The 23,272-nt window shown below is 38.9% G+C and overlaps 3 protein-coding genes, 1 long non-coding RNA gene and 1 pseudogene across 15 annotated transcripts; 2 read left to right on the top strand and 3 right to left on the bottom strand.

Moving 5' to 3' along the window:
• Positions 1-103: 103 nt before the first annotated feature.
• Positions 104-5,701, bottom strand: LOC111247913 (eukaryotic translation initiation factor 5A pseudogene; annotated as a pseudogene). Of its 3 annotated transcripts, none has more exons than XR_015323714.1 (2): positions 5,548-5,701; positions 104-1,584 (listed from the first exon to the last, which is right to left on the bottom strand). The product of XR_015323714.1 is annotated as a eukaryotic translation initiation factor 5A pseudogene, transcript variant X1 (transcript). The 3 variants fall into 3 exon arrangements; XR_015323715.1 differs by lacking the exon at positions 5,548-5,701 and adding an exon at positions 5,421-5,542; XR_015323716.1 differs by lacking the exon at positions 5,548-5,701 and adding an exon at positions 5,307-5,329.
• Positions 5,702-8,967: 3,266 nt separating this feature from the next.
• LOC111247910 (tRNA dimethylallyltransferase) lies at positions 8,968-15,339 on the bottom strand. 6 transcript variants are annotated; one of them, XM_086983584.1, is made up of 9 exons: positions 15,202-15,339; positions 13,156-13,344; positions 12,771-12,908; positions 12,284-12,505; positions 11,469-11,637; positions 10,989-11,189; positions 10,600-10,719; positions 9,871-10,095; positions 8,968-9,430 (listed from the first exon to the last, which is right to left on the bottom strand). In XM_086983584.1, the coding sequence occupies exons 2-9, from the start codon at positions 13,342-13,344 to the stop codon at positions 9,210-9,212; spliced, it is 1,485 nt and encodes a 494-aa protein (XP_086839710.1). In that variant the 5' UTR covers positions 15,202-15,339; the 3' UTR covers positions 8,968-9,209. The 6 variants fall into 6 exon arrangements, with proteins under 6 accessions (XP_086839710.1, XP_086839708.1, XP_086839709.1 ...); XM_086983582.1 differs by lacking the exon at positions 15,202-15,339 and adding an exon at positions 14,319-14,392; XM_086983583.1 differs by lacking the exon at positions 15,202-15,339 and adding an exon at positions 14,241-14,350.
• On the top strand, positions 15,250-17,801 carry LOC111247912 (uncharacterized). 2 transcript variants are annotated; one of them, XM_022799453.2, is made up of 5 exons: positions 15,250-15,468; positions 15,657-15,769; positions 15,972-16,075; positions 16,927-17,084; positions 17,441-17,801. In XM_022799453.2, the coding sequence occupies exons 1-5, from the start codon at positions 15,250-15,252 to the stop codon at positions 17,711-17,713; spliced, it is 867 nt and encodes a 288-aa protein (XP_022655188.1). In that variant the 3' UTR covers positions 17,714-17,801. The 2 variants fall into 2 exon arrangements, with proteins under 2 accessions (XP_022655188.1, XP_086839716.1); XM_086983590.1 differs by having other exon boundaries at positions 16,927-17,091; positions 17,441-17,662.
• Positions 17,802-18,091: 290 nt separating this feature from the next.
• On the bottom strand, positions 18,092-19,612 carry LOC111246876 (uncharacterized). 2 transcript variants are annotated; one of them, XM_022797216.2, is made up of 3 exons: positions 19,456-19,612; positions 18,976-19,047; positions 18,092-18,485 (listed from the first exon to the last, which is right to left on the bottom strand). In XM_022797216.2, the coding sequence occupies exons 1-3, from the start codon at positions 19,475-19,477 to the stop codon at positions 18,283-18,285; spliced, it is 297 nt and encodes a 98-aa protein (XP_022652951.1). In that variant the 5' UTR covers positions 19,478-19,612; the 3' UTR covers positions 18,092-18,282. The 2 variants fall into 2 exon arrangements, with proteins under 2 accessions (XP_022652951.1, XP_022652950.1); XM_022797215.2 differs by lacking the exon at positions 19,456-19,612 and adding an exon at positions 19,215-19,379.
• Positions 19,613-19,691: 79 nt separating this feature from the next.
• LOC147756951 (uncharacterized) lies at positions 19,692-21,389 on the top strand. Of its 2 annotated transcripts, XR_015323718.1 has the most exons (4): positions 19,692-20,031; positions 20,399-20,417; positions 20,714-20,797; positions 21,178-21,389. It is a non-coding gene; the product is annotated as an uncharacterized LOC147756951 (long non-coding RNA). The 2 variants fall into 2 exon arrangements; XR_015323717.1 differs by lacking the exon at positions 20,399-20,417 and having other exon boundaries at positions 19,756-20,031.
• The last annotated feature ends 1,883 nt before the right edge of the window (positions 21,390-23,272 follow it).

Here is a 23,272-nt window from a genome sequence, read left to right as displayed (position 1 = left end):
TTCCTTGGTTACATCCAGCATTTCATTATCTACAACTAATCTTTCTTCAAATCGAAAATTCAAATTAACGTCCACACAAATTCAAAAAAAGTACACATGTAACTTTCCGCCCCAACAGTAGCAGCATATTTTATTTTGTTAAAAAATAATATCTCACATGCGCCACTGGCCTGCTTTCTATATCCTCACCTCATTGTTTTTTTCGCTCCTTGATCATCATTCGTCGTACAGTTCAGTTCTTTATTATTTTCAGCTTAGTTCTATGTATATTTCGTCATCGTTATTACATCATGCAGAGTCATTACCATTTTTATTTATCTTCATTTCTTTACTATATTATATCGTTTGGGTGCGTTGCGTCGATAGTGGCAAGTCTTGAAGTCGCACGGTTCCATGTAACAGTCAACAGCCTGACGATAACAGTCTGACCGTGTTATGATCGTTTTCATCGCGCCTTCTACACAAGATCTTTTTATTTTCCTCTCCACCCTTCTGCACAAGTACTTCTGCTCCACCTGTCAGACTGACCAATAAACTGTGTCCTCTAGCCTTCGCTCCTTGTATACTTTCACATTTACGGTTTCGATTTTCGCTGTTTCTTTTAACGCACCTTCCCCTTTTTAACGTTTGTTCATACCGTCCCGTTGTTTCCCCTATATTGATACCCTATGTGGCCCAAACAGCAAGCCGTCCCTAGACATACTAGGCTTCTCTTCGCGCAACTCTTCTTATTGCTTCCTTCTCTTGACATTATTAGCATATTTCTTCTTTCTTTCCACCGCGTCAGTATTTCGTCGCACAGCGGTTGTTATTTTACTGGAATTTCTCAATAGCAATAGTTAATCTTAAGTGAATGATTTGTGACAATCGTGTTGAACGTGGAAGCGGCTTGTGTAGTGTCCATGTTCGAGCGTACATGTGTGAGTGGATATGTGTTTGAGTGTGTTTAAACATGTCTGTGATGTAATCTAATGTCTATATTCGGTTTTTGTGTTGCTACCGATGTCAATGTCCAAAGGCGCGCGTTTTAAACGAACCCGCAACTTCATCGTTCATCATTTAGTCAATTATAGATTAGTTAGAGTTTTTGCAGGCGATAATGGCTTCCTCCCCGACTGCCGACAGAACCGTGAGCACGATGGTAGTATCGCCCTTCTTGAAGTCGTCGGTGATCTTCGTGGCAAGCTCCTCATCAGTTGGCATGCGGAGATCGTCACGGATGTCACCTTTCTCGTCGAGCAGGGACACGAATCCGTCGTCGGAGATGTCGACTAGCTGGAAGTCGCTGCGGTTTACATTAGGAACGTCGATGTTGTGGGTAGAGGGACACAGATCTTCATACTTCTTCGAGGTGAAAATGTCGATGCCCACTAGATGTACTTTGGCGTGACCATGTTTGCCAGTCTTCGAGGTGGTCATCTCGACGATCTTGCACGGTCTGGCTTTGATCATCACAAAGCCGTTCTTACGTAGAGCAGAACACTGCATGGGATAGGTGGCCGAGGCACCAGAGGCAGCCTGGTCGAAGTGAGCATCGTCATGGTCTTCCATTGCGGCGGGGCGTTAATTCGCAATCAAGTAACACTGAAAGCATTTGCAAACGAAGTTAGAATAAGACCTTCTGATGCAAGATTTTAATTAACAGAGGTCCTCGGGAAGATTTAGGTGAAATCCGATTTACTACAAGATTTCATTACCTCGAGTTACAGGTAGAACATAAGTACACGACAAGTTCATGTAGACTTAAGCGGATTAGTTTTCGCAAGAAAGATTTTGCAAATTCTCGAGTTGTTAACGCATTATATTATAGCAGTTAATTATCGAAATCTCTACTCAACCTGTGATTAAACCTTCTTCCCTTGTGAGCGTACTAGATCAATAATTATCTTCTGGTTCATATAAAAACCATCCCACTGTAAACATTGAATTCTGATGGGAAAACGATACCAAGGCAGCTCTTCATAAGCGAAGTTTTCAAGCAGAGTTTTGTCCTTCTTGAAGTGTTGATTGCTCTCCATATCGTAATTTGATATAATTTTCTATATTTTTGAAACTCTTAGGTGGAAATATATGAACGAAGCCCTGTGGTATGATTAAGCGCAATGTTACTGCAATAACTTACACACGGAACAGTACAGACAGCTGTCTCCTCAGTAACATGCCAGTAATTTTGTTGCCATCTTTTGTCCTCTTGGTGAGTCCAAATGGCCAGTTGAAAACCAAAAAAAAAATGTCAGTATATATATATATAAAATTTCCATGATTTTGATCAGAGACTGCTGGTGAGTGCTTTCACCTATAGAAATCTGCTAGCACCATCAAACGATTCAGGGTCGCATCCTTTGCTTGATTAGCGTGGCGGATGCAGAACTGTCTGTCTCTAAGGGCGTAGTGTATATCCATATTCGTCTGTAGTGCCAGCGTCTACTGGTATAAACAAACCAGGTGAAATTTAACAACAGTAAAAACGCACTTGTTTATAGAGAACACGATTGGCGATAATTTTAATGTCAGAGCACACATGTATACGGAGCACAATGCGACTTCTACGAATGTAGAAGAAAGGCCGTAGGGCCCTCAGTGATCCTTATAGCGCAGTTAGCGTTGCGACATTTCGTGGACCAGGTGATGGTGTTCCCGTCGCCTGCTGGTCGTTGCATATGTATGTGCTCACTACCGATGTACGGTCAGTAAATACGGAGAGTCCCATAACAGCCACAGTCTAATATTACGACATCGGTATGGGCGGACACACCGCCGTTGTGTTTGAGCGTAATAGAACTAGGCGAAAATATATTTTAATATATGAATTACCATTTGCAGCCTTAACCGGTAATCTCTTTGCGGTATTTTTTACCAGCACAAATTGGCTCTTTGAATGAATACAGATCACCACATCCGATCGTTTACCGACAAAATTGAATAACGCCCATGTACAAGCACACAAACACCAAAGAGTGTGCGCTTTGTGTCGGCTAAAGGTTGTTCTCGTGGTCTCGCTGTAGTGGTAGCATCTGCCAAAGTGAGACAGGTAGACAAACATTCGAACAGGCCAACGGGTTAAAAGCGATATGCGCCACTGTGATTGCACAGCGTATATACATACATAACATATATTACACCGGTATATAAGGCAATCGACGAGTGCTACATCAAACTGTACAGCAGCGGATTCCGCCCACTTATTGCGATGGTACCAAATACTCATGGTGGTAGTGGTACTCCTAGGTGACCGTATTAAAGTTATAGTCGGCAGTAACCACTCCAATGGAAGTGACAGCAGTGATGGCAAATAATGCTGATTGATGCTGACTATTAGTTATATCGACACTAGCTGGGCGCGCGATTTTCTGATGAGGCAGTACCGCCGTGTTGGTTCATCGTAATGGGGTACACCTGTACTGCCGAAACCGTCCGAACACGGCTACAATTTAACCGGCTGCTACTAATTCTGACAACGACTGAAATCGCTAAATGACACCGGCTCGTGATTGTCCCACCGATGAAAGCTATAGAAATACGTATTACTTACGTTAGATGGCGGCAAAAATGAGTACCTACAAATTGGCTGCCACCAGTAAAGGCCACCATAATATGGAACCCTTGCTCAATCACGCTCACATTGAAATCGATATATATCGACCGGAGACCACCCACACGCATCCACAGACAAAGAAAAGCAATAGAGCCAGCCTGGGTAGGTCAACGCTACTCTACGACCACTGTTCGCCCTGGGTCCGGACTCGCCACCAAACCACGTTTAAGCAACCCCAATAATATTTCTGGTACTACCGTCAACACTGTTGCCTGTATAGACAATGCGATCACCGCCGACGATTAGAGTACTACCGAAACCGATCTTGAAATGAACGAAAGCTGACAATTTTTGGGACGTTATATAGGAAAGTAGCGCCGACAGTAGTTTGTAGACCCACAAGGGCGTGTTATGGTTTTTGAACTGCAACTGGGGCCAGTTGTCGGTTAGATGGAGATTTCCGATTCCGAAGAAAAACAGTGGAAGATTGCGGCTGACCTATGGAGAGGATGAGCAGCTAAAATCGGATTTGCTACAGCCATTTCTCTAGAAAAGAGACAGATACACGAAAAAATGTTACTGAAAACTTCACTGCTACTGGCAGGACAGATAAATGTATGATGGAATTAGTCAAATGTAGCGCGAAGAATAAGCAGCGTGTCACAATTGCAAGTTTGTAAGCTGACTAAGATTCGGTGACCGGCGTGCGCCTGTGTAAAGTAACCAACCGAAAGTAACAGGCCATGCACTTTACAGAGCCAATGGCAACAACTAAATAAGGCCACAAAACGTGGGAGGCTGGTCAAGAAAACGAGCATGTAGAGTTTAAGCACACAGCAGCACGCCAGACTGAGCACGAAATCCGCTAGTGTCTGCTGGTGATGACGACGAGGTGACGAAACTGGTAATCGTTAATTAAACCTAACTGGCCTTATAGAGCGACTGAACTGACAAAACTATACGTTTTCCAAAGTGTAAAAAACTGAGTAACTTCTACACACACATTTTTCTATGATAGGATGGCCAATTATATATTATTACAAATTATATTGTCATTAAAGGCGGGCCGTGTTCTGCTCTGTAGCACCGTCGTACGTGCTGTGCGATGTGACCTGCAAACTGACGACAGCGACGACCCAACGTACAGTGGCGATAATATACCAAATGTTGCTGCCAATGCAATACGGCCTCGTTGTGACCACGTAGGCAATAACAGCCTTGTCACCGCACAACGTTCTATAAAGCAGTATCGAAGCAGGCAGCCGAAAAATCTATTGTCACCAACGATCGAGCTGCAATAAAGATACCCAACTCATCACTCGACAGTTAAATTGAGAATAACATGGCGGTGCTGTATCACAAAAAATGCATCAAACGTCGTTAGTGGTTAGCGTTGCCAGCAGTAGTAGATAGATTAAAGGCATAGATTAGACAGACGGACACAGTTGTTTCGGTCCGGTGTTCCGATAAAAGTCTTCCGAAACATGCTCCCAACAACACACAAGCATAGAAAGCGCTCGAAAAACTCGCGCATAGAGATTGAAAAACAATTTTGGAGTTATCGATTGATGGATGAAATAGACACTGTAGTGAACTTTCGCATTAGCCTGAGTACCGCTAGTTGCATAATGAATCACGTGTGATCACGAACGACTCAATCAATGATACACGACGAAAACTCGTTTGTTAATGCATACAATCACGCAGCTACGATACGGATATAACACTCTGATTATTCAATAGTCGTTTTAAAAAACATTAGATCACTAACAAGAGAAGGACCAATAGCACAGAAAATTTTGTGAACAAGAACAATGGGGTAACATTGATCAAGTCGACTCAGGCGAACACCATGTGGCAGGATTTAGCCAAGCCTGATTCTGACCCGCGTAGTAAAAATCTAGCGACGATGAAGAACCGGTGTCTCGGTTTCCTAATCAGCCGTTCTTAGGCGACAGCTAAACGTTCGGAAGACAATTGCTAGGAAAGCACTTGACGACACGTGTACGCACCTGGCAAGGAAGAACTTGCAAAGAGACCGACTGAGCCTACAGCAGCATCAACCTCGTGGTAAACAAAAAGCCTGCTCGTTCGGAAGGCCCCATTCTGGCGGGCGATTCGAATCTTTGGCCGCCATCTTGGAAGAAGGATAGCGGCAAGTTCGAATTTCTCGGCTAGTTCATAGTGTCATGGGTGAACCGCGTTCGAAATTCGCTCATAAATTTAACCGCATAGTTGGAAAGGGTAACTGAACCATTGGAAATGGCTACAACTAGACATATTTTGTGTGCGAATCTTGCATGCGTACCCAGTGTTGCCAGAAATTTCTAGTTTTTCGGCGGGGCTGTTCTGACTGCTTCTGCCGGTGTGGCAGTGGTTGAATAGTATTGAATGGCCAGCCATCGCCGTCGCTAATGCTTCTGCTTCTGCCGCTATGACATCGTGGTCTGTGATGATGGCTGCCCTGGACTCTGCTGCCGCGCGATTCGTTTTCCATCTATTCATCGTACACCGTGTAGCGCGGTGCTGAGACCAGCAGTAGCGAGGTGCCAGCGCCACTAGTAATGATAGGCATCTGATAGTATTATCGGCACGTTGCCGCTAACGACGACGCTAATACTGCACCAGCCTACTATGTTTATGATGATAAATAGATAATGCTTCGATTTTACTGACTGGTTGTTGCAAGAGCAGCAACAAATTCGCGCGTACGTAGAACAGGAACTTCATGGGCTAACGTGAATAGCATTCAAACAATAGCCTCTATTGTCGATATCAGCCGGAACAAAGGCTGTTGAAATGTGTGTGCGGGTACGCATTGTACAACTTACCCATACGCTAGCTGAGACTAGATAATATCTTTTTGGATTTAGAGTGCTTCATAAGAGCCAACGTTGCGGGATGCGATAGGATAAAATCAAATAGAACGAGAGTCAAAGCCGGGGTAGGCAGCTGGCAGGCTGGTTGGCCTTCGGGAAGTCTGAACACCGAAGAGATTAATTATTTTGTGGTCGTTATTTATTATATATAGCTGAATCTGTCGTTTTTTATGTGGAACAAAGTGGAATCAACATACGACATTAGACATATGAAAAAAGTGGTGCGTTCCACCCAAACAATGGTGGATGCAAGGGCCGGTCGGGCCATTGTACATCGATAGCATTGTTTAATGCGATACAGTGCGCCGATGTACTATTGTGCGGCATTAGATGCTATTCACAAATAAACATAAGATTAATTAACTGACAACAAGCGATGGACGCAGCCCTTTAAGGACAGCGTGTGCTACTTCAGTATATTTAATATTCAAGCTAATCCCTCGCACGTCATTGAGAGTAGCGTCAATGTAATGAACGACTGCAGTGACAAAACATCCTTCCTTTACCCACGGAAGCGCATGAGCGAGTTGTCCAAATCATTTTTATTGTGTAATAATAAAGCAAAATATATGCATATGTATGACATATCGACGCAAATTACAAGATTACTAACCACAGGCCTAAAAGTTCGACTTTTAAATTATTAAACGGGATTTATTGAACAGTTGTTAACTCCCTAACAAAGGCTGTTTAACGTTGAAACCGATTTTTCTGATCAGATGCAGTTCCAGTGGTAGATAAATACCTGTATGAACTAATCTCATTATTCACTGATTTAGATCTACCTGAGATAAAGCTAAACGAAAACCAAACACAATTTATAGCCACACAGCACAATTGTCACAAATATTAGCTATCCAGCGACACAACCGAGCTGAGACAAGAGCAATTAGGTGCCGTATAGGTAGAAAAGATTAAAGAAGTTGTATCAATCTCACACCCCCTGTTCATAAGAGACATTTTTCAATTAAAAATATATAGTTTTTAAATTTCTTTCTTGGTTTTCAGGTTTTTATAATGAATTTGATAAAGCCGTCTAAAAATGGATATGCACTTGACGAACTATATAATTTTACGAGTTTTACGCCTGGTACTTGAATTGTTAGCTATTCTTTCGTGCAGTTGACTTCTGCCAGGACGAAACGAAGTGCGTTTACGTATTGATTCGAGCTTAAACTATTACCAGCTTGACAGGCAAGCACGTTACCCAAAAATCAATATAAGAAATATAGTGCAGCCAGATTAAAAAGGCTTCCTGAATACAGATTTTTTAGCACGAATGTGCAGAAAAACGAAATGATAAATTGAACGAAGAAGTGAGCATTAGCACTATTAGCTTTTGAAGTAGCGGACATTGAAGTATGCTCTCGACTGAAGCTCGGTTTAAAGTATTGAATCGTATGCCGATTGTCAACGCTCATTTTTATTATTACTCGTAGTTGCAGCTCAGTACAGCCGTTACCAGCAGTAAAATCCAACAAGGCAATGAAGCCTGTTTAGCGCATCCGAAAAACATTAAACGTCTCAAGTTAAACTATAGGATCAAACTAAATTCTAAATGGTTATGTCAGCCTTATCGAAATATAGCTTACATAGTATGCAAAATATGCCCTGTCATAAAACATAAAAAAACTAACGGGATGTTGTGGACTTTCTCGGAATTTATCACTTATTTCTTCTACTTTTACGAACATTCTGAGTATAGCAGCTAACTGAAATGGCAATTGATTCTATTTATGGTGTACGAAGCGATTCTAATATTGTAAACAGATGTTTGTAAAGCTTTAAAAGAGTTTTCTTAATTTGAGTACTTATAATAGCATATTTCGCTCTAGGCTCAACAAAGGTTAAACCTTTGGTATAATACAAGGCATCTGCACAAAGGAGTTGCAAGTTTGCTGAATGCATAGTATACGTATTTGAATGGTAGTGCTTATATGAAATTGATTAGCAAAGTAGTTAATTAATCTTACTGGTAAAGAATAATTTAATTTCAACTATTTATTTGTATAGAAATGATTTAGGTAAGAAATGCCATTAAAAAAAAATCAAGCAGAACAAGGGAGAGCAATTTAGATAAACTTTTATTCAGTAGATACCTTAATAGACATAGGCGACAGATATCTTTCAGTAACATTATTATGAACTAAGAACTACGGATAACCGCATGAGAATGTCTTGTATATTTTAAATAATTATTTTATTTCATGGGCCCGCGTATTTATAAGCCCGAATTAGATTATCAGTTAAACCTCTAAACTGCATCTAATGTAAGTTTTTGACATCTGACAGCTTACTTATTTGTATTGCTTGCATAGAATGTTTTTGTTTGCCGTAGCAGAGACTTAATTGATTGAACGAACATGAAATCGGTCAGTTAAAAACGAGCTTGTTTTACAAATAAAATAGTCAACGCTTATATACCAAAATTAAATTACGTAGACAAATACAATATGACTTTGGAGGATGGGTCTGCTTGATTCCGCAGTAGCAAAATAACGTTTCCATACTGAAAGAATCTACATATATATTGGTAAAATGAAAACAGTGTACTTATGTGAACTACAAGCTGGTTTATTTAATAATGTCACTTGAAATTGATAACAACAAAAAATCGACAAGAAGAAAATTTCGTAACAATAAAAAGCGGTTTTGGATAACAATGCCGTACATTAGGCGCTATAGCCTACGCTATTTAAACGAACATAGTCGAATCTCACACTTGAAATGGTCTCCAAGATTTAAGCTAAATAAGCAAGAAGCTCTGGCGCAGTGCCGTTTATGTTCTGCCATAATTATGCCATCCCTTCAACTTTTCGAAGTTTGTTGGGTGGTTTCTCTGTGTGTGTCTGCTCTGCAGAAACGCCTTTCGTATGTGGCTCCTCCACAGAAGCGTCTTTTGCGCCAAATTTACCTTCGTGGGGTTCGTCTGCAAGAGTCTTTTCTTGATTTTTTTCTTCAGCAGTTTTCTTCATTCTTCTTAGACGAAAATAGTGTTTCTTGGATTTCATATGAGCTGCAAAACAAATAGCTCGCATTAGCTTTGGCGATCGTATATGTTGCAACATATAACTCTGGTGCGGAGAGTTAAATCAAGCATCATTGACAAGCTTCCATAACCTATAGTAGTAGTGAAAGCCATTGTAGGACATGATTAGTGCTTTTCTTAGCATTTGTGGTGCAATGCAGTCATTGGTACGATAAAATGAGGTGGTAAAATAATCCAGAAGGAGGCAGGCGTATATTACGGCACTGTACTGCTTTTTAAGGTTTTAATCTATACTTATTGTGCGAATGAGTCTTCAAGACCACCTCTTCGGTATAACATTAAGGATTTGCATTTATTAGAAAATCTAGCCGGGTTGAGTGGGGCTTCTCTAAAAGACCCATAAAATGGCATTGTAATCATGGCCACCCAGACCACGCTGCCCCATGCGGCACTTGTATTGGTTGTACCATTATGGTTAATCTCTCCGACTGACGTTACGCTGCACATCTCGCATGTAAATATTCCTTCTCGGCTTCTCACAATGTCAGTCTTTTGCAAGGGTTGCGTGTTTGGTTGTTTGCCTGCCAGGATGTTCTCTATGATCTCTATGGCAGTGTCCCGTACGTTGTAATTCCAAGCTTTTAGATCGGTTCCATCCAAACCATATATTGGAGGAACCTCACGATCGGGCTCTGCAAAAAGCACCAATACAAAAGCAAAACATAGTTTTTGTGTGTTTTTTAAGTTTTTCTGAGCTCAATAGATCTCTAGAACAAAAAGGCATATATTTATGGCTGTCTTCATCTCAGTTTTTGATAGCGTTTATGGTTTTTTCCAAAGGACAAAAAGTTTCCAAAATAAGCACTACTGCATGTAACGTTACCCAAATATCTTACAAATAGAGACTGTAATGGTATTTAAACTGATCAAACACAATGGAACAACGAACTAGTAGTGCTGGGACGACAAAAAAAAAGAATAAAAAACGAATATATTTTCAACTAAACATGCCTTCAATTTGAAGTTTTGACTTGAACAGCTATTCCATTTTCTGCATTTCTATAGCCTAAGTAAATGATCGGTTTCAAACGTAATAAATAAACCTCAAGCCATTTCAAGGGCATATATATATATATATATATATAAAGCACAATAACCAATGAACAAGAGGCAAGAAAAGTTCGTCGCCGACTAACCTCCTAAAAATCGTTTGTTAATCCATTTTTTTTGATACCTTGAGTATCGCTTTGTCACTTGCTTCATCAACCAAAGACTGTGCTCAAATGCCTTCTTTCCTGAAGAACAAATATGTGTTTCTATAAGGATAAGTTAAAAAAAAAATATAGAAAGAAATCAGTTTTATAGACTATGCTTGGTTCGTTTTCGTTTCTTCTTTTCATTCATTTAATGTGTAAGTTATGATTAACGTTTCCAGCTTTAGTCAGTCCAGGTTTGTTTTTTTCTTGACCTACGTATGACTGTAGCGATGATGTATCTTCAAAGAAATCAAAGCTCAGTTTAAAAGCTAGAATCATCCATTATAAAATAGGAATATAGAAAGAAAATAAACAAGTAGCAAGCTAACCCTCTTTTGAGTTCCGATCTTCAGCCGAAGATGTAATATATGAATGAAATTCTTTGAATCCGATTGATTGGAAAATGCCTTGAGTGTAGTCGCAGCTTTCTTTACGCCGGGAATTGTAATCAGCATGGAAGTTGAGCAATTCGTCGATGAGACCTTGTTCTATCATTTGATTAACCCGAGCATCTAGGCGGGCTTCTAAAACTGTTAATATGGAAGATAATGGGCAAATAATTTATTACTGTGACTTGATACTATAGTATTATGATTTCTATGACTGTTGTTGATTTTACTAGCATTACTATAATTAAAATAAGTTGAGGTGAATAACTAACACCGTTCGTAAAAGCTTTGAAGATCTGTCATTACCAAATAAACAAGGCGGAATCAACTGTAAATTTAGAATAACTCGTGATATTATTTCTGTCTGAGACAGTGAGGAAGATTTGAATTGAGCCTTTTGTTCACCTCCAATGGATTTACCTTCCTGTTGGCACTGAATCCAAAAAATGATCGCATATTTGAAACGTAATGGTCCACCTAAAACGCCACCCCGCTGCCGCTGGTCACAAAAAATGTGGCTTTGGGGTATTTTCGTATCGTTGAATACTTGTAGGCTTCGTTCAATCTTTCTTCGATCGTTCGGATGAATCTGGGCATTGAAGGAAAATGCCAGAATTAGACATTTGTACATTTGCAGAGCAAATTGGATTGCAAAAGTTGGAAGCAAAATCATCATTCAAGGAAAATACAGTTTTGGGACCTACTTGAGAGTTCTAACGCTTAATTACCTAGTTTGTTTATTTTCTTAGAACTTCTGCGCCTGGGATTCGGAAATGTGTCCAGACAAAGTTTTATGTAAATTCTGTGTGATTGAAGTTCCAGCAGCAGTCGTCAATACATTTTTAGCGTGCACGAAACAGGAATTTCTTTAAATATCGGACACATTTACCATAAGAATATTGGTCATTCACAACTAAGGAAAGGATGTTAAGCAAGTCACAATTTGAGTTGATAACTTTTCAAAAGCAGAATTTTTTAATTTCAACCTAGATTGCTGGTACTCTGCTAAACGTTGGCTAATCCTTGTTCTGGTGAACCTTAAAACTTTCAACTCTGGAGTGAACAGAGCCAGTAATTTGTATCCCAGCACCTACACGCAAGAAGGTCATAAAATATGAGTCGTGAAATTATATTCGCGGTAAATATAATGTAGGCAGCTTAATAATAACAATTATTATTATTCTTATTACAAAGATATTTGTAGTGCTACGCATAATCGCTCCGCTTATACATACCGTGCGGGCCCGCTCTGGATCAATATTTTGTAATCGGATGTAAAGACTCGTCGTACTCTCATCGGGATAACACGATTTCGGCGCTTCAGCTATAAGTCTATTCATATTTTCGGCGCTACTGCTATACGAGGTTACCAGAGTTTCCCAGATCAAGGATTCAATATAGTAATTAGTACCACCCACAATGACTGCCATTTTACCGATCGAACGTAATTGTTCCAACTGTAAAAATTATAAAACAGCATATGAAAAATGGAAGTACGCGCTTTTTTTTTTAACTTTTCGGATCTGTTTAGGAAATACGTGACAGTGACAAAAGAAACATGTTCAATGCAAATAGGGTCCCGTAAGGTGGCTACCTAAGCGGCTGTAGAAATAGTGATTTAAAGATCAAATTTAATGTAGCATTTATACGAGAAACACAAAAGCGCATTACGCAATTATATGCGGATGAATATCTACTGCAAGGTAAAGGTTGTCAGCTTACTATTGGTAGACTTCGGTTTCGGAAGTCCACTACTGTGAACTCCTTGAGAGGATCAAGAAAACCCAGCATGTGATGGGGCACACCGCACATCTCCTCGGGCGAAATTTTGTTTGTAATAATGTCCAACCCTTTATATACCTGCGTTGTCAGGGGTTGGTAGTTCATCGTTATTCACTGATTATGTTACCAGCTGCCCTTGCGGCCTATCCAGTCTTTGTGTACTAGACTAACTTGGATCCTCGATATATTTATCGCGTAAGTTAGCAGCACTAATCAGTAATATTAGTAATAAAGATAATAATAAAGCTGAGCATATTCGCTCTGATCCATGATCTGTATACGTTAGTACGTCAGTCAAGCATTCAAACGTATTTGAAAAGCTTACCTGCATAGAATCAGCACTAATCACTTCGCCATTAAATTTCTTTGCTATCTCTACAGCTAACTGGGACTTTCCGACTCCTGTTGAACCAAGCACTACAATCAGCGGCGGTGAACACGATGAAGACATTGTCTTGAAAAAGCTATTGAAAACAGATCGTCGAATCAAGCTGCCTAATACAGTGGCACGCATCTGTAAATTGACAATGTTGTTTATTTTGAACACGATTTCAGGCATCAGTACCTGTTAAATAATGTGCCGAACGGATCATGTGCGATTAGAACAAATAGAAAAGACTTATTTCCGCTGCCAGTAGGCATATATATGTTTCCAGAAGACCAGCAAACATTATGGCACGGAACGGAACAAGCAATAGTTGTCACTGCTGATTTGTTTTATTAAAATAATGGTAATTTATTACGCTGCGACAACTGATTTGAGATCTGGTTAAGGGCTTAACGTATAACGCTCAACATAACTTAGTATGAACTTAACGCGCTATCGCCATTTGATAACCATTTACTCATGCACCTTTCACATAATCAAACGTTTCAGAAATCAGATACATCATATGTGTTGTCATGATATTCCTATTCTGTAATATGCGTTCTAATAAATGATCTTAAGGGACCCGTTGGGTTGGAGAGTACTGAATTAAATAATCATTACATAATGAGACCCATTACTGTGATTTTCGATATAAAAAATTGCTTCCAGTGGGTTCCGGTGAATTATATCCATGCATATGTGCGTCAAAAACAAATACACCATTTCCATCGAAAAAAAAAAGACGAATTCGAGATAAACTTTGAACGTATTGCTCACGTGAAGATGAGAAATCACTGCCGGCCAGCTGACCATTTTTCCAATGTTAATTAATTGCCATGAAGTACTATAAGTGCTCATTATTTACGAAAAACAGAGATCCCGTGTTCGCACATCAAAGCACTAGTGGATTACAATGTTTAACACAGCAATTTAAAATAATGGGCCATATGTTTTCATCTGTCGGTCAAATTTTTCAATCAAAGAAATTGTCGATCACGGGTTACTAATGTCACAAACTGAATTTTCGAGTAATATTGAACCTGTTACAACAGTCATATCCGATTGATAGACACTTGAAAAAAAATAGATCATCCGTAATTTGTTCGTCTCCTACACACATGCATGCGCGATCAACCGCGTTCGATTTTGGCAGGATTCAAATTTTGCGGGTTCCGACTTGTTTCGCTGCGCTGACGGAAATCGAATATGTCTGTTTGTGTTTATATGTATGCGTTCACCAACCATACATTGTGCTTGATGTTATGGCATTTATTTAAGTAGCAATTTGGTCTCTTTTTTTTCAACTAAAACTAAAGTGAAATCCAGTGTTTTGTGGGCCAACGATGTTTACAAAATACGTGTGAACGCATACAACTGCTTAGGATGAATTATGTGAATCGTTACCGGTATTCAGTGGCCTACAACATGGCAACGTAAGATAAATCATGCGCTCACAACTATTTTCAACCGCATTACCTTACCGTGATAACTAGGTTGACAAACAAAAACATGTTTGTTAGGTAAGTGCATGATCTATGAAGGCTTCTGTGTGAACAATAACGACATCAATATTAGGCGTGACGAATTGTTTAAATGGTTTGAATTTCGGAAAACATTATTATACTGAAGCAAGGAAAGTTCCGAGTGTAACTAGGAGACAAATGATGAAGTATTCGTTTTCGTTATGTACAGAGATTCATTTGTCGATGACCACAGCTAGGTAAAGTTGGAAACAAACTTGATTACCGGCCCTTCGTGTTTTTTGCCTAGTAATTGCAATTCTGTTATTACAAAATGTAGCAATTCATATTTGTAGTTCAAGTATGCACGAAAATGCACAGGACCGTTTAGATAAGAAAAGCACTCATTTTAAAGAAGCGTTTTCAATCGAAATCTTTGTTCCGATGTTGCAATGCGTTTTCAGCTTTTCCGTCCAAACTAAGCTACAGAAGGCTTACTAATCGCTTTACTTCTCAAATAGAAAACAACAAATTTCCTTACCTCAATAACGAACCGTAAATGGTTTTTTGTTTTGCCCAATAGTAATAGATGAACGACATCTCAGTTTTCAAGGAACTCGTTTGCCAAATGACGCACATCATGACATCGATTCCCGTAACAAAAGTGCCAAAGGCTAAAACGAAGAAGACACTTAAGCGGTTAATGCTCGCGAATCTCGAGGAGCCAATTTTGCGAACTATCGATGAGAGGGCTGATAAGCTGATAGAAAACAAACTGGTCAGCTATTTGAAAGAATTCAAAAATAGGGTAAGCAGGTTGAATTGTTTCAAGCAGAAATGTGTGATGACTTTGCAACTCAATGGTAAATCAAAGCAGTGGGAGTTCAATCTATCCTGATACATTGAGCACAATAAATATCATGTCTTCAGAATAATGACTGTTATAAAGATTCAGTATATGAATGAATAAATGAACATTTCTTGTATTTTTTGCAGGGTGAGATCAGACGGCGAGTTATGCTTGGATTAAATAGCATAACACGTGGTGTTGAATCCTGTAGTGATAATTTGAAAGTGGTTCTTCTCAATGCCAATGTCCGACCAGAGAGGTTAGCAGTAGCAGTAGTAAAGATTGTCGACGGCGCTGTAATCAGCACGTGAAGAAATAGCAATACCCTGTTAGATGAAGGAAATTAATTTGTTTTCAATGGAGACAAGTGATTTAGTTCCTGTTGATGATAAACAGTCATTGAAAGCGTCTCCATCGTAGCGTACATTTGCAGCTTAGTACCTTTACGTTGTCCATTGCAGACTTGTTATTCACCTCCAACAATTGTGTGTTCATAAAGGCATTCCTGTGGCGGCAGTTCGAGCGATGGATAGCATTGCAAGAGTGCTACAAAACACTGTTAAAGGTTAGATTCGTAATTTATGTTGATTTTGAATTTACGTAGACATTTATAGTTCCTCGATTTTAGCTTTACGCTTTTGATATGTCCTAAGGAGGCAGCTTTTATTTAGCACTATCAGTTATGCTCAAAGGGCTTGTCCACATCTCGATATGGACAAGTCCTTTGAGTTACTTTTTTTAGGTAGAACATTAAGAATTAGCTCCCACTAGATTATCCGGAGTTTTTTCAACAAACCTTTGAGAAGAGGTATGGCGGTCATACAAACAGCCATTAAATTTAATAATATAAGTCCCTATCTTTCTTAATATGTTGTTTTCCTGATTGTTTATTTTTGGCGACGATGGGTACCAACACTGGGATTAGAATCAGCATGGCAGTAGGCTTGCTAATTATAGTCACCATAGCGACGCATTCAAAAAGATCAGCATCAACGACCCATAACACGCCGACCATGTACTTGTATACTGCGTAGACAGGAGGAAGTCCAGGAAGTAGCATAAGCTTTTATTACCTTATTTAGGGTTCGATTCAGGCTTTTGGTTTGGGTTCTTATGATGGGCACAAATAATTCTTAAGGGCGGGTGGCCTGTTGAAATAAGCTTAGTCAGTAGACACGCTCCTTATGTAGCAGAAATCACACATATAAAAAACAATATTTTTGCACAACACAGAATAGGCAAGACATCGGTGTGATTGTTGAACTTACCGAAGCCTGTGTAAGCAATACCAACCTAGCTTAATTTTTCACTCTATTTCATAGTAGGGTTCATATGATATATTTTTAATTTAATTTGTATCATTGGTAATAAATTGAGTGAGCATATGGTTGACCTCACTATTGTATTTTCTTCTAGCATTGAAGACAAATATAACCGCCGTGGGTCTCCTTGGAGGTTGCTCTCCCGAACTTGTAAAAGAAATCATAGGCGCTTTGCCCCCAGTGGAAGTCCAGCACGTGGAAATATTGTCACCAAGCCCGCCCCCACCGGCATCACCTCCTCCGTGCCCCAAGGTGAACAGTGTGTAAAAGCTTCTCTGTTTGACTCATTTCACACGAGTGTTAAATCTGCCATAGAGACGTGTTCTGCTCGCGTTGAGCGAATCTGATATCCTTATTATGTTTATTCCTTCGCCTAGCTTTTGAATCAGATCTAGTAACTTATAAATCAGGCAGCGTTACGCAGGTTAAAAAATGGCCTAAAAATGTAATGCCGCTAAGAAAAATTAAAACTGCTGTTGTAGAAATATTTCGAAAAATATCACAGTGATCGGCTGGAGTTTGAGAAGCGCCTAAATATAATTTAAGTGCATACGAGCCTATGACAGTGAATTCAGCAGGAGGAGTTTAATTCTCAAAATATGTTTCAGGTTGATTTTAGGAAATTATTAGTTGAGACGAAAGATGCAGATATGAAAGATCTTGCCTCCGATACAGGAAGTGAAGAGCCAGCCGGTAACAGATCAACCGTTGGTCGTTTCGGGACAGATCTGGTCGACCTTACAGAAGGCTGCATACCGTTTGTTGACTACAACAGTTTCATTGGAAGCAATCGATCATTGGAAATGGGAATTCGAGAACCTCTTAACCAATACGCGCCGTCAACGTCTGGTTATAAACCGCCGGTTTTTAAGATGAGATAATGACACTTCTGGCATACAGCTCAACGTTTTTTTGGTGTAATGCTCGTTTATTATCGCTCAATAAAGTCACATGCTAACATAAATATAACGTTCTGTTATTATTGACTGTAGTTTATCTTAACGTGTCCAGTTGTGCGGCACATAGTTCAAAATTATTTTCAAGAACAATCTTTGGCGAAAAATACTTTTCTGTATCCGAAACGCTATATCGGTGCGCTGCATTTTATAATGCAAGAACGCAGGATCTCTGCTCCCAGCAAGACAATCTAGTCTTAATTAGAGAATTCATAAAATATGCATACTGTTGATATTGCTTATGGAATTGCTTCTTCTATGCTTGCTTGTTGTTTTGTTTACTCGACTAAATAAAAACAACTATTATGATGTCTAAAAACGGAACAAACCGATTATTTATTTATAATTTCAAATCTGCCGTTTTTCTACCCTTCTCTTATTTGTTAGTCTTCATGGAAATTGCTGTTGATGTATGTCCACTGTCGGAGTTATCGTTTTAAATGTTGAATACTTCTTTCTTCCCTTAACCAAAAAGATTTTCCTGGTTGAATTTACTATGCAAATCCAGCTGCCTTGCGGGCCTTTTCGATGGCTTTCGCATCGGGTTTCATTTCGGGTTTCCAATTATATTTCTCCATTTTTTTTAGCATTTGATTTGAGCGAGGATCTTCCGGGCGCCACACAGTGTAGTACTGCCGATAGGTAAAGGGACGTTTTCTCTCTTCATTGCGGACATTGTAGGCAGCGTACGGAAACACTGAAATTTGAAAGTAAAAAATAGGTATTATATAGAGCGTGCTAGGTGGTTATCAAGCATCCATCGATTATGCATTAAAAAAAATTATCAACCCAACTCACTCTTTTTTAGCACATAATCAAGCAAGAAACGACGTACAGATAATACATCTCTTTTACAGTTTTCCATATACGAAATTGCGTGCTTACTACTATTATATGCTAAACTTCGTAGCGCATTTAAGTAATAACGGTTTGACATAAATTTAATCCACAGACAGACTAGTCATGAGTAGCATTCTAAAAAAGTTAAACATTTTATATCTTTAACACTCAAAACAAAACATTTTATCGATTACTAATGCTTTCAAATGAAACACTATTTTTCTTATTTAGTATGTTTGATTTTTTTTCACTAAGTTACACAATTTCCCTACATCGTACGAATTTTAAAAAATAAAACAGAACATAAATTTACTATATATATATGTTATGCCTATGTAATGACTCACTTAAAGTGCAGAGTAGGGTCGTGCCGATGAGGTCTGGAAATTTGTTAACTGCTTCTTTCAGAAAGGCTACGGCTGGAATTTAAACACGAAATTAAGAAAGGCTGTCTTTAGAAGGGTCTCGAGTTATAAATTGCGACATAAATTGCGATATTTTATTTTCATATCGATCCAAAAATAGCCCACAAATGAACCCTGCGTCTTCCTTAAAAAATTCTTAAATTACTACGCAAATCTCTTACCATTATAGCTTCTAATGGTACCACTGGTACCACAAGTAGTACAACTGACCATACCTACTAGCGGCAGGCTGAGCATTAAAATTCTTAGTTATCTGCGACTCGAGTGGAGAGTAAAGAAAGCACTCTGAATAAAAGTGAACAAAAAATGTACTTTTACTGATAAACATAAAACTCGTGTTCGCTTGCCTAAAAACACATCGTCAAGTTATTTAAGTTTCAAATATATGGTTCGATAACTTACAAAACACTTTGTTGGTCGCCATCCTTTCTCTCCACCTTATACGGCACTCTAATTAAGCAGCACCTTTTCACGACCTACGACAGTAATATTTTGCGGATGAATGGTAAACAAAACTCAAAGGGTGCGGAAAGTAGAAATACCATTTGCCTCTCTATTAGAGTACGTAAATCCACTTGTATTGATATACTTTCAATAAGTGTGCATGCACGTAATTTAAAGGTTTGCAATTCGAAACGATTCTCTAAATTTTCTTAGAGAAAGTTTTTAGTGAAAGGCGTTTTCCGAAATCTAAAACGACGGAAAATGGGAACCATGTAATACTGCAACAGCTGTGTTCTGTCAACAGTACAGCAAACGACTATCTTCAAGGTTCAACAATACAGAAATTTAAGCAGTTTTTTAGAATTCTTAAGAAAATACTTGAAGGAACCGTGGATTTGTGAACTGATTATATACGGAGGTTTGTGACAATGAATTCATTTAGGAGTCGGCGAGGTACATCAAACGACTTGAGCACTAAACCACCAATTCGTATCTTGTTTCCACCAAAAACTGCAAAAAATAACAACAGCGAGGGTTAGTCTTTATCTTATATTCGGTTACTAGTCTCGCAAGACTTTATAAGGTTGATTTAAGTCATTTCAACTTGCCAATGCGCCAAAGTGACGTTGATTTTCTATAACTGCACGTAATAAAAGCACGACGAATCACTTTCTTTTTAATGTTAAGGTTGATTTGGTATAAAAGTTTTGTTGCAGCCAACTAAAAGATGATCTTTCTCTAGCTGAAACCGTGTAGCCTTTAAATATTCTTGTCAACTTGAATTTTTTTTAACTCCAGTCGCTTTTACCCCTATGAAATTATGACTGTCATCTCTTCAGCCGATATGGAGTTCATGTACACGGTCAATTGAAACCAATAAGCTTGTTTTTCAAATTTGCAGATGTTGTTCCGTCGTCGAGGTAAAGAAAACCAGCTAAATTAGGAAACAAAAAGTATAAATGATACCAGTCATACTATAGCATTCATTGCTATTCAATGGGGGAGGGATTTCCACTTCTTTTGTTAAATAGCTATTCGGAGCTTCATTAACTTCTACATTGTCGCGAGATATTAGACTTGCTCTCTCTAGACTTGTAAAGAGTTAACGTAGATCTTTCGACGACCCTTTAATTTTCAGTAGCTGCTTCATAAAAAGGTGTTTCACGCGTAAAGCTACGGTGTATTGTCCATATTACCTTCTTTCCACTTATTGCAGGAGAAGATTCTAAAGAAGATGAAGCTCTTCGCAGGATTATGCTTGATTATAACGTTCGACAGGTACTTACTGCTATGGAAAAAAGTAAGTTCGGGTAAAAGTTGGCGTGCCGTTGGCATATGGCACAGTCACGTTATTTTTATGGGGTCGAAAAGTCACATGCAGGTTTTTAATTTGAGTTTTATTAGCATACGATTGTCTAAAGTGTACGAAATTTTATGCCTATAAAACTATGTGGTTAGTTGTGACTGACAATCCTGTTTAAGGAGCTACTAGAGGCTTTCACGATGTTCTAGTTTATGAAATAATGACCTCTGTTTTGAAGGCAGTGAGAAATACCACGAATACATATTGTTCGTGTGATATACTACGACACATTTTTGGTATGGCTTTCAAGTATATATTCAGTTAGTACGTATCGGAATAACACGTACTTGTATAAATGTTCGGCAATCATTTACCAGGCCAACACAAGCAACGCATGGAATACCTACTAAAACAATGCGAAAGCTCGAGGCAGGAAACTCGCAATATCGACTACGACAAATGACGTTTTACGACATCATTTAAAAATAAACTACTGCGAATATGGATCGAACTTATTATTTATGCTGTAAATAGAATTTCAATAAATACGTGTAAAAATAAATGCTAATGAAAGTTGTAAGAAAATTTATTTCTATTGAATTTCTGTCATATTAGTGTGCTCTTCTTGACGCCGTAGAGCAACTCATAGGTCATACGCTCAAATCAATAACAAGATGTTAAAGGCAGTATAGACGCGACAAGACGCTTCTATCATCTCTATTCCGATACTGCAAATGCTCATATATTCTACTCGCCTCGTCATCTACAAGACGTAGGAAAGTTACGTTGTTCTAGATTGTAGCCGTTTAGCCAATCTACATTTTTGTGGTTTTTCTTTCCTTCAGCCTGCGGTATAATCTTGTGCTGTGGAACGTTGTTTGTTGTAATTCTGCTACGTAAAGTACGCTGGGGTCAAGCTTGCTCAATAGATGATTAGGCTTGTACGTTTAGTCCTCTAGTCATCAAGCGTGGCTTTAGACGGGTGATTTCCAGCTCGAAACAAGGTGTATCCGTCTGCGCTTTTCTTGAACCTAGACTAACCTACTAAATGTCCCTAAATCTAATACAGGCAAATGCGTGGTCCCCACTGCGTCCTTACGAGAACATAAATTTGTTGAAGAAAGCTTTTTGCAAATTTGTTGAAGAAAGCTTTTTGCAAATTTGTTGAAGAAAGCTTTTTGCGACACGCCAGTACAAAGCCACTTCTCTCCTAAGCAGAAAGCAGGCTCAGATTAGTCCGCGACGCCGCTACGTGGACACCGGTCTTAACAATACAGGTATATCATACACTGGGCGTGACTCACAGAATAACTTAGAGCTTGAATGGAGAATAGGAAGGCTCGTATCAAAAGCGTGTTTAAAGGGCATGTGTAGGAGGCTACATGAGATATAATTATAAATACCTCATATATGGTGTTCGCACGCAGGAATAACGTTTTTGTGAAATTAAAAGTGTCAACAAAGCAAAACGTCTAGAGTTCTCGATGCGCCGCCGATAGGGCAGAAACAATGTTTATTAGATAATCTTGCATAATGAACGTCTATGGCTCAGACTTGTATTATGAGTACACTGAGCTGACACTCACACGGCTCTGAGTTTTTTGGCGACACATGAGCTGTCTAATTCCTCAGAAATAGGCTAATTTGGGTGTACTAGCATTTAGGCGGGTTTATTTTTAAAGAATATTTCAGTAGGGTCGCATCAGCCCCCTTCTACCATATAAAAATACCTCTTTAATACTATAAAATAAATATACCTCTTTAATACTATTAAACAAAATTGAATAGTATATAAACTGTAATTGAAGAATACAGGATAGGTGGCCTAGTGAAAGAGGACAACGAAAGACACAAAATAAAACTTCAGATTGAATAATCAACCGGATTCAGTAGAGTTAAAGGTTATCGCTTAGGAAAAACGATGTGATTTGGTCTCCGTTTTTTCGTGTTGTTGATACGTAACTGAATCTGTTTAAAGGCCAAAGTTATGACACCAATCAGAGCCCAGCATTCAGAGTTTATGTTCAGTACTTCGAAGTTATTTAGGTGCTACATGTTTTGATTTGATGCTAGACGAAGTTATTAATAGCTAATATACACCTTTATGCAAAATCCAAGCTGATATATTGTAGTTAGATTTTATGTGATACATTCCCGTATCACTTCGTCTTCTAATAACCAGCTGCAATGCTCTACGTCTAGCTAACAATCGTTTACTAAATTAAAATAATAACAATTTCATATGTTGGATATCTCATCTTTCGAATAGGATATCGTGCATTGCTGCAGCTTCATTAATGCTACTTTTTATTTTGCTAATATTAATGTAACCACGTAAGCACGTGGGTCAACCAAGTTGGTTTGGCAACTTTTTGATGGCAGTGTCATTGGCAACGGATCGCTGGGCTCAGAAACGAAAGGGCTGCACACGAATAACTGAAATAGGATTGTTTCTGTGACATACATGATTGT

The sequence above is a fragment of the Varroa destructor genome, unplaced genomic scaffold, assembly GCF_002443255.2.
Source record: "Varroa destructor unplaced genomic scaffold, Vdes_3.0 BEIS01000003.1, whole genome shotgun sequence".
In the NCBI taxonomy this organism is placed as follows: domain Eukaryota; kingdom Metazoa; phylum Arthropoda; class Arachnida; order Mesostigmata; family Varroidae; genus Varroa; species Varroa destructor.
This window is presented reverse-complemented; position numbering and strand designations above follow the sequence as displayed.

Excerpts from the sequence above, each read along its gene's own strand:
- LOC111246876 (XM_022797215.2), bottom strand. The coding sequence starts at position 19,290 with ATGCTCAGCCTGCCGCTAGTAGGTATGGTCAGTTGTACTACTTGTGGT. Across the intron at positions 19,048-19,214 it reads TACCATTAGAAGCTATAATG|CCGTAGCCTTTCTGAAAGAA; the intron begins GTAAGAGATTTG and ends TTTAAATTCCAG. Across the intron at positions 18,486-18,975 it reads GACCCTACTCTGCACTTTAA|TGTTTCCGTACGCTGCCTAC; the intron begins GTGAGTCATTAC and ends TTCAAATTTCAG.
- LOC111247910 (XM_086983581.1), bottom strand. The coding sequence starts at position 14,058 with ATGAGCACTTATAGTACTTCATGGCAATTAATTAACATTGGAAAAATG. Across the intron at positions 13,345-13,977 it reads CAGTGATTTCTCATCTTCAC|ATGCGTGCCACTGTATTAGG; the intron begins GTGAGCAATACG and ends GTCAATTTACAG. Across the intron at positions 10,720-10,988 it reads AGATCGGAACTCAAAAGAGG|AAACACATATTTGTTCTTCA; the intron begins GTTAGCTTGCTA and ends TTATCCTTATAG.
- LOC111247912 (XM_022799453.2), top strand. The coding sequence starts at position 15,250 with ATGAACGACATCTCAGTTTTCAAGGAACTCGTTTGCCAAATGACGCAC. Across the intron at positions 15,469-15,656 it reads TGAAAGAATTCAAAAATAGG|GGTGAGATCAGACGGCGAGT; the intron begins GTAAGCAGGTTG and ends TATTTTTTGCAG. Across the intron at positions 17,085-17,440 it reads CACCTCCTCCGTGCCCCAAG|GTTGATTTTAGGAAATTATT; the intron begins GTGAACAGTGTG and ends AATATGTTTCAG.